The 14,806-nt window shown below is 44.1% G+C and overlaps 1 protein-coding gene across 1 annotated transcript in view; it reads right to left on the bottom strand.

Annotated features, from left to right (window-relative positions):
- Positions 1 to 1,532: 1,532 nt before the first annotated feature.
- The window catches only part of RTKN2 (rhotekin 2), a 102,939-nt gene continuing 89,665 nt past the window's right edge, over positions 1,533 to 14,806 (bottom strand). Inside the window, exon 12 of the mRNA XM_056529877.1 lies at positions 1,533 to 1,655. Within this exon, the coding sequence (XP_056385852.1) occupies positions 1,570 to 1,655 (86 nt within the window). The 3' untranslated portion in view covers positions 1,533 to 1,569. The remainder of the gene's footprint in view (positions 1,656 to 14,806) is intronic.

The raw sequence follows: 14,806 nt of genomic DNA, 5'->3' as shown, positions 1-14,806 counted from the left end.
GATGTTTCTACAAGACTAATTGCATCTGAAGGAGAAAAATCTTTAATCTGGATATTATAACAGCTGCTTTTACACAGCAAAATAATGAAAAGATTGAGAGGCTGATTTATCCTCACTTTATACGGAGCAGAGATGACTATTGAGACGGGGAAGTTTTTGTGTAGCTTTAGAAATCAAATCTATGCATTCTTATGTAAGTAGTACATGGGAACAAAAGACCAATGACAACAAGTGTAGATCAAGGGTTATAAATCAAAGTCAGAACTGACAACATAAGCTGGATAGCAAATCTATGTTCTAGCAGCAATTCAAAATATCCTGTATAGTACTGAACTGTGGAGAGAAACTGGTTTATCTAAATAGTTTGACCCCAAAATAAGATCTTGTGGTGACCACTAGTGTTGAGCGGCATAGGCCATATTCGAATTCGCGAATATTCGCGAATATATGGGCGAATATTCGTGATTATTCGCATATTCGTAACATTCTCGTTTTATTTTCGCAAATGCGAAAGATTCGCGTATGCGAAAATTAACATATGCAAAAATTAACATTAGCAAAAATTAGCATATGCGAAAATTAGCATATGCAAATGTTCGCATATGCGAAAATATGCGCGCCAGTCTCACACAGTAGTATTAGAGCCTTCTTTACACCACACAAGCTGGAAGCAGAGAGGGATGATCACTGTGATGTGTACTGTGGAAAAAAAACCCGAATATTCGTAATTACGAATATATAGCGCTATATTCGCGAAATTCGTGAATTCGCGAATATGCGATATTCGCGAATAATATTCGAATTGCGAATATTCGTGAGCAACATTAGTGACCACGGGGTGTTGCAGTGTAGGTAGCTGGATCTGATGGAATTAACCCAGGGGGCAAAATGTTGTTAACCCCTAGTGTTCGTGACGCCAGGATGGGGTTGTTTTGGTATAGGGCACCGCCGACAACTCGAAGTGGCTGCTGGTCTTTAGGCTTTGGCCTAGCTGAGATGAACTTGGATAGTACAGGACTTTGTGCTTGCTTTTAGGTTCAGGTCTCAAGAGATCGAATCTGGAGACTACAGCCCCTTATATACTAGGGGGCTGGACTAAAGCCCATTGGTAGCTGGTTGCCTTGGGTACCTGTGCCCTTGGAACTCTGGTGGTATCATGTGATTACAGGTCACATGACCAAGGAAGGTCCTATACATTTTATACAATCTGTACAACTTTATACATAATGACATTCTCAGTAAAACACATACAATAAATGTACATACTGAATATACAATGCATTAAACACCATATAACCTAGGGGTAACCCTGCAGGAGAGCCCTGTGGACCCCAGGGAATCTTAAGGACTGTACAGAACCAGGTTCTGTACCGGGACACCCCAATCTGAATTCATAACACGGGAGGTAAATGAGAAACAAAATGCAACCACCCTAACCACCTGCACCTGACAAAGGTAACAGGCAGGGAGGACATAATTTGTTATCAGGTTGCCCAAACTTCGGGAGATCCCAGGAAGAGTTGCAGAGAGCCCTCTGGTACTTTATAATAATTTTCATCCCCAGTACAACTAGTAGACTCTGTCTTCCACATCAACGATGACGCTCTGGTGGGGCAACATGATCTCACCTATCTGGATGGTAGTATCCCAGTAGCCTTAGCAAGAAAGGGACTGACCATTACTGTCAATGACAATCAGCCAGAAATCTGGAGGTATAAATAAATCAGACTTTTCCGTATACACCCTTTTCCATTCTGTAAGCAAGAACTCTATAAAAAAAAGAGAGCATAAGGTAAAACAAATAATCACATATGGGGGTCGACCTATAGGTCAATGCTACATGCATAAGCGCTCTCAATGACCGCTAATGCTGGGGCCCCGTTCAGGAGATCGCAGTGGGGCCCAGCGGTCGGCCCCCCTTCTGGATCAAACACTTATCCAGTTGTCCTTTAAGTAACTTTGAAGTGAGCGAAGGTGCTGTGCTCGCTTCATAGCGGTGAGTGTCGGCTACTATCAGTAGCCGGACACTCTGCTAATGATGGGCAGTAGATCAATGCCAAACAAGGCGTCTAATCAATTAAGTCCTGCATTCCAGTTAGCTCAGGGGACCTATGGCAGTGTCCCCTGAGCTCAAACTTTTTCGCGACTGTACCCCCAATGAGTGAAAGTATGTCCACAGGTACCCCTTGTGCGTAAATTTGCGCAGAACTTACGCGCAAGGGGTACCCGCGGACAAAATTTGTCATAAAATACTTATTTTCATAATGGCGTGTGCTTACCTTTATACTAATGTGATACTTAATCCCCTTGTGCCATTATTCCCCCCTCCATCTGTCCCCCTTTTGCCATTATCCCCCCCCCCCTCCATCTTAATCCCCTTGTGCCATTATTATCCGTTATGGCAAAAGAGGAACAGAGTGAGGGGGAAATAATGGCACAAGGGGATAAAGATGGAGGGGGGAATAATGGCACAGGGGATTAAGATGGGGGGGATAATCATTACTCCCCCCCCCTCCATCTTTTTCCCCTGTGCCATAATTCCCCCCCTCCCTCTGATCCCCTTTTGTCATTATCCCTCCCCTCCCTCCATCTCAATGCCCTTGTGCCATTATTTCTCCCCCCCTCCGATCCCCCTTGGATAAGATATATATATATATATATATATATATATATATATATATATATATATATATATACACAATAACATCCCTCCTTCCCTCCCATACACTTAGTTTTTACTTTTCTTTTGACATTACCCGGCCCGTTCCCAGAGTCCCGTTCGGCGGGGCCGCACAGAAGGGTGACTTCCTCCTGCGCTGTGCGGCATTTCCTCGCAACGTCCAGGGGACGTCACACGTCCACCTGGCACCCAAGCAGCTCCCGTCAAGTAGCCTCTCCCGGTACTTTACAAAGTGCTGCCGCGGCCATTCCCCGCTCTGCGCTGACAAATACTGGCCAATGCATGGCCGGTATTTGTCAGTGCATTGCATACCCCCCCCCACACCCGGTGATGCACCCCTAGGGGCACGCGTACCGCGGGTTGAGAACCCCTGGCCTATGGGACCCCCACTAAAATGGGAATGTAGGGTTCCCTCACCTGCCAGATTCATGCTGCAGTGATGTAGTCTGGAAGAGCCAGGCTGTATCAGTGGAGTGCTGATCTTGCTGTTCAATACTATGCAATAGCATAGCATTGAACAGTGAATGCAATCTAATGATTGCATGTAAAAGTCCACTATGAGGACATAAAAAGTGTAGAATAAAAAAATAAATAAATGTTTCTAAAATTATATAAAAGTCCCTTTTTTAATTTGTTTATTTTCCCATTTAAAGAAAATATATAAATATTTATAAATAAAAATCATATTTTGTATCGCTGATTGCGTGATTGTTGGAACTGTTAAAATACAGGGTTTATGATCCTGTAAGGTAAGCTGCTTAAATGTAAAAAAATATACCAAACAGCAAAAATAAAATTTTTTGCTTATATCATATAATCAGAAAAAATGAATAGAAAGTCCTATGAAAACAAAAATAGTACGATAAAAACTACAGATCACAGCGCAAAGAATGAGCCCTGTATAGGGAAAAATTAAGAAAGTTATAGGGTTCATAAAAATGCAACTTTCTTAAAGGGGTTCTCCCTTGTTTATACTGTTTTTTGTTATGTTTGTGTGTTATGTGTGTATAAGTATGAGTTTTTTTTATGTGTGTTGTGATTATGTATATATGTATTTTCTTACCTTTTGTGAAGATCCGGAAGCTGGCCCCTTTTTCTTCCACTGGCTTGCTGTGCACCTCGGCCTCCGCCATGTTGTGTTCGGTAAGTGGGATGTCGGGGGGTGTGTTCTTGCTTCTGTCCTTCCTATCTTCTGACATCCGAGGCAAATCTTTTCTTCCTGTTTCTTCCGTGGCATGCGCAGGTAGTTTTTATTTTTTTTACCAATAAAGTTTTTTTCGTCTAATTGACAAACTGTCTGCGCATGCGCGAATATGCAAGTGCTACGCTAACAGCGTAGTGTACGTTAGGTCTACGCTAATAGCGTAGCATCGCGCAAGCGCAGACAGTTTGTTGATTAGACAAAAATAACTTTATTGGTAAAAAAAAGCCAAAAAAAAACTACCTGCGCATGCGCCGGAAGAGGCCGCAGATTCGTTGCTGAGCCACAGAAGAAACAGGAAGAAAAGATTTGCCTCGGACGTCAGAAGATAGGAAGGACAGAAGCAAGAACACACCCCCCGACATCCCACTTACCGAACACAACATGGCGGAGGCCGAGGTGCACAGCAAGCCAGTGGAAGAAAAAGGGGCCAGCTTCCGGATCTTCACAAAAGGTAAGAAAATACATATATACATAATCACAACACACATAAAAAAAACTCATACTTATACACACATAACACACAAACATAATAACAAAAAAACAGTGTAAACAAGGGAGAACCCCTATAATATATTATTCCTTATGTAAGTATAAGACACTTTGCTATTTACTTGCTGTTAAAATTCTAAACCTTTATATGTTTTTAATGTGACTGAAAAAATGGCCACTAGGTGGCTCTGTTCTGTTCCCTGCCGCAAGTCAAACAGTTAGTTTGGTCTCCTCCCGGCCTGGAAGAGAGACCAAACTCAGGAAGTGCATGCATGGCAAGGCAGAGCTCTAGCAGGCCTTAGTGACGTTGGGTCTGCTGGGGAACACCCACTTTCTCATGCCGGGAACTCACACAATGTAAGCAAGGGAAAAGGTATGATACAGAGTTTTTTAAAGCTCATAAAACATTTTAAGGGCAGGAGGGATGTTAGGAATAGTTTGTGAATATAATCTGAGTTAGTTTAGAAAATATGGTTTGATGACAGGTACTCTTTAACAGTAAATTTAGCTATAGTAACCAGTAGACATGAGCACATTTTTCAAAAATTCGATTTGGCCGATTTGCAGAATTTTGCTAAAAAATTAGGTTCGATCTGAATATATTCGTGGCAAATCGCTAATAAAACGGCTATTTCCGGGCTGCAGATACTGTTATTCAGCATGACATGCAGATTACAGGCATCGCTATTAGAATCACTGCCTGAGTCTGGATGTGGCAGCAGGGTCGGGAGACCATATGGCATCACAATTGAAGAGATTTTTGAGATGTCAATTGAAGAGATTAACGAGTTTAATGTGCCACAAGCAGCATGAGATCATATGGCGGCACAATGACACAGTCTGGAGGTGGCAGCAGCCTATGAAGGCCACAGAGGAGCACAATGACAGAGTTGTGTATCAGTTTGTACTCCTTCTCAGTGGTGCAGGCCTGACCCGGGAGGGCTACTGGGTAGATCCTGCCAGTATCATATGCTTCTCTAAAATATTAAGCCATGCACGTGTAAGTAAACATAGCTGGTACTGTGAAACTGGCATCAAATGCGTGGCATCAGGCAGGTGACAGGATCAGAATAGTAGCTGAGGTAGGTAGGCAGAAGAAACCAGTCTCTTTTGTCAAAGTGTTGGTGTGGCACCATGGATAATCTAGTCTGATGCATCAGGCATTGGTGGGTGGAAATCCTGGCTGATCCAAGCCTGATTTTTCTTGACAAAGGTCAGTATCTTCACATTTTTGGTGGACAGGTGTTCTCCTTGGGGTTACTATGGCCCCCACTGCACTAAACACCCGCTCTGATGCTACACTACTGGCCGGGCAAGACAGCTTTTCCAGGGCAAATTGTAATGGAAAAGCAAAGGAGACTCGGCAACTCACCATTTCATGCAAGAATCAAAATCCTTTAATCCAGGAGGTAAGACGGATAACACGTAACAGCAAGGGAGGGCAAGAAGGGAGGCAGGGGGTGCGGGTAGGACTGCGCGGTTTCGTGCCGGGCTGGCACTTCTTCAAGCTACATGCACTGTGAATCCTCCTAGAGATAGGAGTGGGGTGGAAGGTGCCACCCCTCCTATTGGTCGGTCAGAAGTGACGGACCAATAGCAGATCGGGGGTTAAAGTTCGGTTCCCCCCACGGTAGTCAGGGCAGGATGGGGGAACTGTGGTGTGACCGGTGGTGGTGGTGGAGGTCCCTTACCGCGCCGATCGGCGGCGATCCTCTCCCTGCTGCAGCATGCGGTGATCCTGCTGACTACAGAAGCCGGTGAGTTGTACATTTGTGGCCGGGACCCTGCCGCACTGCCGGGATCGAAATAAACTTCAGTCCCGGCAGTTTAACCCTTACAGTCATGGTCAGATGTGGCTGGCTGTAAGTGTTATGACAGAAGGAGGGAGCTACCTCTGTCACCCCTGCAGCACCCCACAGCGCGACCGCGGGGAACTGCCGCACTGACGGGACCGAAGAAAACTTCGGTACCGGCTGTTTAACTCTTACAGCTGTTAGGAGTTTTGACAGAGGGAGCGGGCTCCCTCTGTCTCTCCCCTGTAGCACCCCGCAACGATTGTGGGGTGCTGCTGGTTACCTGGGCAGCCGGGGGTCTTTACAAGGACCCCCAGGTCTGCCCCGGTTGTTGCCTGTCGGCACGTCCTGTTATGCTGCATGCTAGTGTAAAACTAGCAGGCAGCATATATCTATACTAAGTATTCCAAAGCATTATTAAAAAAGTGAAAAAAATATAAAATAAGTAAAAGTGTATAAAAACAATAAGTATAAAAAAAAAGGTGTAAAAAGTGTAAAACATTTTTTAAAAAATAATAAGAATACATTTATTAAATAAATATAACGAAAAATAAAAATGTATAATGTGTAGGATCACACGGCGCACATCCGCAGCATATTACATGCTGCGGATGCCCGCCAGCAGTCACAATAATGAACTCCCTGCTGCAGCTGGGTAGCTTTGTGTGTCCACTCATAGCAGCGGATTTCCCGCTGGTAGTCATGAGCAGACACACTGAGCTACCCAGCCACAGTGGCAGTGATCTTGCCCTTGTGACTGCTGGGGGGCATCCGTGGTGTGAAAAATGCTGCAGATGCGCTCTGTGTGACCCTACACTGCATCCTGTTCATACTGTGTTTCCGCAGTGTTAGAGTGATGCTGACGTATACTGTAGCAGCTCCATTCATTTCTGAATGAGACTGCTAAATTGGCATCCCTTTTTTGACATGGAAATGGACACCTATACTGCAGAAATGCAGTATAAATGGGGACTATTCATATAATGATACCCTTAAAGCCAAAGGGGTCTCCTCTTCTTCTTGGTTCTACCAAGCAGTCAGGCAACCAGATATGGCCTAAGTATGGGTACTGCGAAGCCCGGGACCAACAGGGTGATAAAATATAGGGCGTATTTCCTCCATTTCAAAAGCAACTTTTTTCACTGACTTAGAAATAATTCTAGCCACACAATAAGGGCTCAACGTACTCACTTTTGCCCTAGGTGAATACTTTAAGGGGTGTAGTTTCGAAAATGGGGTCACATCTGGGGATGCGGTATTGTTCTGACAGCTGGAATGCTTTGCAAGATGAAGTGCGGCCTGTAATTTGTATAATGATATCCTGAAAGTCAAATGGTGCTCCTCTCCTTTTGGGTAACACCATGTGGCCATGCAACCAAATATGGCCTAACCGGGGGTATTACCGAACACAGGACAAAAGGCTTAATAAAATATTTGGCGCATTTTCTACTTTTCAGATGCAATGTACAAAAAAATATGTCCCACAAATAATGCATTTGTGAAAAAAAAAAAAAAAAAGAAAATTAAAATTTTTCCACTGACTTTGTAACCATTCCAGCCACACAAAAAGGACTCAAAGTACTCACTTTTGGTCTAGATGAATACTTTATGAATAGGTGATAAGATGCCTGATCGCGGGAGTCCCGCTGCTGGGGACCCCCGGGATCATGCACACGGCACCCCATTTGTAATTAGTGCCCGGAGCGTGTTCGCTCCGGGACTGATAACCGGCAACCGCGACTGCCCTCGTGTGACATCACGCTCCGCCCCTCAATGCAAGCTGACGGGAGGGGGTGTGATAGCTATCACGCCCCCTCCCGTAGGCTTGCATTGAGGGGCGGAGCGTGACGTCACACGCCGCCCGCCCTGCGGTCGACCATAATCAGACTCCCGAGCAAACACGCTCCGGTTCTGATTACAAACGGGGTGCCGCGTGCATGATCCCAGGGGTCCCCAGCGGCGGGACTCCCGCAATCAGGCATCTTATCCCCTATCCTTTGTATAGGGGATAAGATGTTTAAGCACCGAAGTACCCCTTTAAATAGTGTACTGGACCACAATTGTCAACATTTTTTTAAATTTTTTTTGTATTAAATGTTTCTATGTGATGTCAAAGCTTCTGTCATGTGATGTCATAAAATTCATGCAGTCAAGTTAGTTTTATTAGCATTTTTTTTTCTTCCTCACTACGATAATCTCATTAACAATACAAATGCAAAATCAACCAAAATCTTCTACAATGTACAGATACAAACAGGAGGGCTACTTAATATTATTCGCTTGGGTGGCATTCACAAACCTAGTTCATTACCAGATGTTTACTTTTGTTTTGTGAAGGGAAAGAACTTCCCATAGAGGCTATAAAAACCTTTTAAACCTTACAGTTTACGCTAGGCATTAAATATTTTGGCAAAATAAGGCATTGAGCATTCAAAAAGCATCTGGTAACAAAGAGTCACAAAAACACAGCTTCATTACATTGTTAATCTGGTCTCCGGCACGGTTTGCCATTTTTTATATGTATGGCTATGCTACAAAGATTTAATGTAAGACATTAACAGAAAAAAACATTGATGGGAAATAAGATCCAGTATACTCCCTACTGCTCCTCATTACAGACATAATGCTACAGTTCTTCTCAATTACACAGTATCGGTCATAGGTCGTACATTAGTTAGTCTCTAACAAAGGACAATGTTAGACTGGTGCTGACATGTTATACATGGTATAGTGAGGGCTGGTTCACATCACGTTTTCTCCCATACGGGAGCGCATACGGCAGGGGAGAGCTAAAAACTTGCGCTCCCGTATGCTTCTCTTTGCATTCCCGTATGTAATTCATTTCAATGAGCCGGGTGGAGTGAAACGTTCGGTCCGGCCGGCTCATTTTAGCGCCGTAGGCGCAAAAATGAGCCGACCGGACCGAACGTTTCACTCCGGCCGGCTCATTGAAATGAATTACATACGGGAGCGCACAGAAAGGCATACGGGAGCGCAAGTTTTTAGCACTCCCCTGCCGTATGCGCTCCCGTATGGGAGAAAACGTGATGTGAACCCAGCCTGAGCTGGCAAGCTAATGTACTGCCATACCCTGTCAAAGCAGCTGGCCAGCAGAAGAGGTGGTTTCCTGGCCTGAAATGTGGCACAACGCAGGTAGGAAGAGTGAGTCTATAAAAGGGTCAATGTTTTAGCACCAGAGAGGAAGGTGTATGGTTAGACCATTTAAAGGGGTACTATGGTGGAATTTTTTTTTTCTTCAAATCAACTGGTTACAAAAAGTTATGCAGATTTGTAAATTACTGTAACTTTAAAAATCTTAATCCTTCCAGTGCTTATCAGTTGCTGTATGCTCCAGAGGAAGTTGTGAAGTTCTCTTCAGTCTGACCACACTGCTATTTGCTGACACCTCTGTCCATGTCAGGAACTGTCCAGAGTAGAAGCAAATCCCCATGGCAAACCTCTTCTGCTCAGGACAGTTTGTGACATGGACAGAGGTGGCAGCAGAGAGCACTGTGGTCAGACAGAAAAGAACTATACAACTTCCTGTGGAGCATACAGCAGCTGATAAGTACTGAAAGGATTAAGATTTTTTTTAATAGAAACAATTTACAAATCTGTTTAACTTTCTGGCACCAGTTTATTTGAAAAAAAAAAAAATTATATATATATATCCCCCCACTGGAGTACCCCTTTAACCCCTTCAGGACTGAGCCCTTTTTCACCTTAAAGGGGTTATCCAGCATAAGGTGATTTTAGCACGTACCTGCCATACAGTAATGGACATGCTTGGGAAGGATCTGCGCTTGTCTTGGGGCTAAATGGCTATGTGAGATTATCATAACACTGTGGCTAGCTTTCTGTGAACTGGTATTTCCTGTTTTCAGTTTTCTTGTTCTCTTGTTTGCCTACAAATCCCATGATACCATTTTCCTCCTTCCCACACATCAGCTACCCCACTTATTGAAACATAAATGAGCTGCAGACCTGTGGTTTTCAATCAGGGTGCCTCCAGCTGTTGCATTACTTGCAGATTGCACTCTCCACCCATTGAAGCAGACAGGCTCCCTGTCATCAGCTGACTAGTGAGTCAGGTCTCGACCGCATTGCAAGCTGGGAAAAATCCGAGACAGCAGTCATTTTGTATGCGGTTAAAAATAAATATTGGGATGAGATATACATAAGAATTGTGAGAAAACCGTCACACACAGGTACATACACTATATTATGAACCACACTAACTTTACAGCCCCTGTAGCATAGTCAAATAAAACATTTTCCTGGAATACCCCTTTAATGACTGAGCCATTTTTTGCAATTCTGACCACTGTCACTTAATGCATTAATAAATCTGGGTTGCTTTTACTGATTATTCTGATTCAGAGATAGTTTTTCTGTTCCATATTCTACTTTAACACAGTGGTAAATTTTCATTGTTACTTGCATCCTTTCTTGGTGAAAAATCAAAAAATTTCATGAAAATGTGGAAAAATTGTCATTTTTCTAACTTTGAAACTCTCTGCTTGTAAGGAAAATGGATATTCCAAATAAATTATATAGTGATTCACATATACAAAATATCTACTTTATAGTTGCAGCATAAAGAAATTTTCAGAGACCAGTTCAGTTTTGAAGTGGATTTGAGGGGATCTTCATATTATAAATACCCCATAAATTACCCCATTATAAAAACTGCACCCCTAAAGTATTCAAAATGACATTCAGAAAGTGTGTTAACCCTTTAGGTGTTTCACAGGAATAGCAGCAAGGTGAAGGAGAAAATGCTAAATCTTCATTTTTTACACTCGCATGTTCTTGTAGACCCAGTTTTTGGGGTAAAAGGAAAGAAAGCCCCCAAAATTTGTAACCCAATTTCTCTCGAGTATGGAAATGTGGATGTCAAGTGCTCTGTGGGTGCATTACAAGGCTCAGAAGGGAAGGAGCAACAATGGGATTTTGGAGAGTGAGTTTTTCTGCAATGGCTTTTTGGGGGCATGTCACATTTAGGAAGCCCCTATGGTGTCAGAACAGCAAAAACAAAAAAAACAAAAAAACAACATGGCATACTATTTTGGAAACTACACCCCTCAAGGAACGAGGGGTCCGCTTAGCCTTAACACCCCACAGGTGTTTGACGACTTTTTGTTAAAGTTGGATGTGTAAATGAATTTTTTTTTATATTTTCACTAAAATGCTGGTTTCCCCCCAAATTTTACATTTTCACAAGGGGTAATTGGAGAAAAAGCCTCCCAAAATTTGTGACCCCATTTCTTCTGAGTATGGAAATAACCCATATGTGGATGTTAAGTGCTCTGTGGGCGAACTACAATGCTCAGAAGAGAAGAAGCGCTATTGAGAGAATTTGGTTGGAATAGAAGTGGGAGTCCATGTGCATTTACAAAGCCCCCCCCCCCCCCCCCCCCCGTGGTGCCAGAACAGTGGACCCCCCACCCCACATGTGATTACATTTTGGAAACTACACCCCTCACAGAATTTAATAAGGGGTGCAGTGAACATTTAAACCCCACTGGTGTTTGACAGATCTTTGGAACAGTGGGCTGTACAAATGAAAAATAAAATTTTTCATTTTCAGGGATCACTGTTCCAAAAATCTGTCAAATGCCAGTGGGGTGTAAATGTTCACTGCACCCCTTTTTAAATTCTGTGAGGGGTGTAGTTTCTAAAATGGGGTCACATGTGGGGGGGGGGGGGGGGGTCCACTGTTCTGGCACCACGGGGGGATTTGTAAACACACATGGCCTTCAATTTCGGACACATTCTCTTGCCAAAAGCCCAATGGTGCTTATTCTCTTCTGAGCATTGTAGTTCACCCGCAAAGCATTTTACATTCTTATATGGGGTATGTTCTTACTCAGAAGAAATGAGGCTACAAAGTTTGGGGGGCTTTTTTCCTATTCTCCCTTGTGAAAATGAAAAATCTAGGGTTACACCAGCAGTTTAGTGACTTTTTTTTTTTTCATTTTCACATCCAACTTTAACGAAAATTACGTCAAACACCTGTAGGATGTTAGGGTTCACTATACCCCTTGTTACATTCCGTGAGGGGGTGTAGTTTCCAAAATGGGGTCACATCTGGGTATTTATTGTTTTGCGTTTATGTCAGAACCGCTGTAAAATCAGCCACCCCTGTGCAAATCACTAATGTAGGCCTCAAATGTACATGGTGCTCTCACTTCTGAGCCATGTTGTGCGCCCGCAGATCCCTTTAAACCCACATATGGGGTAGTTCTGTACTCAGGAGACGTTGCATTACAAATTTATATATATTTTTTCCCATTTTACCGCTTCTGAAAATTAAAAGTATGGGGCAACACCAGCAAGTTAGTGTAAAAATTTTATTTTTTTACACTAACATGCTGGTGTAGACCCCCAATTTTACCTTTTCATAAGGGGTAAAAGGAGAAAAAGCCCCGCAAAATTTGTAACGTAATTTCTACCGAGTAAGGAAATACCCCATATATGGCCCTAAACTGTTGCCTTGAAATACGACAGGGCTTCGAAGTGAGAGAGCGCCATGCGCATTTGAGGCCTAAATTGGGGATTTGTATCCGCCACAAAAATATCCTATGGCAGTGTTTCCCAAACAGGGTGTCTCCAGCTGTTGCAAAACTCCCAGCATGCCTTGACAGTCAGTGGCTGTCCCGCAATACTGGGAGTTGTTGTTTTTCAACAACTGGAGGCTCTGTTTTGGAAATAGTGCCGTACAAAACGTTTTTATTTATTTATTTATTTATTGGGGGAGGGGGGACTGTGTAGGGGTATGTGTATACGTAGTGTTTTACTTTTTATTTTGTGTAGGTGTAGTGTAGTGTTTTTAGGGTACATTCACACGGGCGGGTTTACAGTGAGTTTCTCGCTGGGAGTTTGAGCTGCGGCAAAAAATTTGCTGCATCTCAAATTTGCAGCAGAATACTTGCTGTAAGCCAACTCGGGGCAAACCTCCAGCTGTTGCAGAACTACAACTCCCAGCATGTACTGACAGACCATACATGCTGGGAGTTATAGTTATGCAACAGCTGGAGGAACATTGGTTGCAAAACACAGAGTTTGTTACTTAACTCGGTGTTTCGCAATCAGTGTGCCTCCAGCTGTTGCAAAACGAACTCCCAGCATGTACAGTCTCTCAGTTCATGCTGGGAGTTGTATTTTTGCAACAGCTGGAGGCACAGTTGTAGTTGGAACTCCAGCTGTTGCATAACTACAACTCCAAGCATGCCCTTTGGCTTTGCATGCCGAGAGTTGTTGCTAAGCAACAGCAGGAGGTGAACAGGCCTCACCTCCTGCTGTATCCTGTCATCAGGACCGCCGCTGCCACCGATCCAGCTGCTCCTGTCGCCACCATCGCACCAGAGGGGACCCCCGCCAGACCAGGGCAATGTAGGAGACCCCTGCAGGCCCCGATCACTGCCCAGCAGGGTCGTGATTGGTCGGTCGTTCCGACCGATCTGGGTAAGGGTGAATGGGGCTGTCTCGGACAGCCCCGTTCGCCCTTTTTTTCCGGGTCACCAGAGACCCGATTGACCCGGAATAGCCGCAAATTGCCGGTCTGAATTGACCAGCGATTTGAGGCAATCGCTGACATATGGGCGGGGGGCAGTTTGCACGGGTTGCCTGCAAGCGGCGGGGACCGGAATTCCCATGGGCATACCCAATACGCCCTCAGTCCTGAGGGACTTTGAAACGGGGGCGTATGGATACGCCCGGCGTCCTTAAGGGGTTAAGGTGGCGCTGAAGACCCATTTCAGTGGCCTGTGGAAGCAGCCAGCCTGAGCTTGTCCGAACAAAGTTTTGACAGTGAGGTGGAATATACAGAGGAGGTCTTGTTGAACAAGTCCAGCATGCTTTCACAAATGGACAGTTGGTGTTATGGAATGTCTAAACACGAAAACCCCATGGAGTTAAAGGGGTATTCCGGCCTTAGACATCTTATCTTAACCTAGCAGCTGCAACACCCCCCCCCCCCCCCCCCACCACGATCTCTGTGCAGCTCCCGGCCCTCTGTGCTGAGGGCTGCTCCTGAGCCAGATGTGACATCATCCCATGCCCCTCCATTCATGTCTATGCCCGGAGCTGCAGGGGCATATGTGTTTTGTAAACAAAGCCAACCCACAGGTGGGAATGAAAAGGGGCAGAGAAAACACAATAAAACCCATTGAAAGGGACCCAAGCCTTCTCTCTCTTCCTCCTCTAGTCACGACGACTAAACCACATTGTTTTAGGCAGCCATCTTTGTTGCCTCTGAGACGCATGGCCTTCAGACATTGACTAAGCAGTTATTGTATAACCTTTTGAGCCAAATTTTATTCTACCCCAAGCCACGAACAACAACAGTTGGTGAGCTGGCTAAGAATGACTGGAGCTCCAGCTCTATGTGGTATGAAAACTAAGAAAGACTGTGAAATTTTAGCACTAAAAAGCAATGGGGGGCATTTATCATTGCCTATAGAGCTGGTTTTTGGTGTATATATTTGTCTCACAGCTGGTGCTGCGCAGTATCTTTTAAATTAAAGTGTGTACAGACTAGATGTTAAGGTTAGTGTTTTGCAGTGGTAATGAATTTATCAACAGGCTTTTTAAAAGCCTCAATTTTTTTTGCAAAAGTTACCAAAAATACACCAGCCC

This window comes from Hyla sarda, chromosome 7, assembly GCF_029499605.1.
Source record: "Hyla sarda isolate aHylSar1 chromosome 7, aHylSar1.hap1, whole genome shotgun sequence".
In the NCBI taxonomy this organism is placed as follows: Eukaryota; Metazoa; Chordata; class Amphibia; order Anura; family Hylidae; genus Hyla; species Hyla sarda.
The sequence above is the reverse complement of the archived record's forward strand: the minus strand, read 5'-3'. Positions and strand labels throughout refer to the sequence as shown.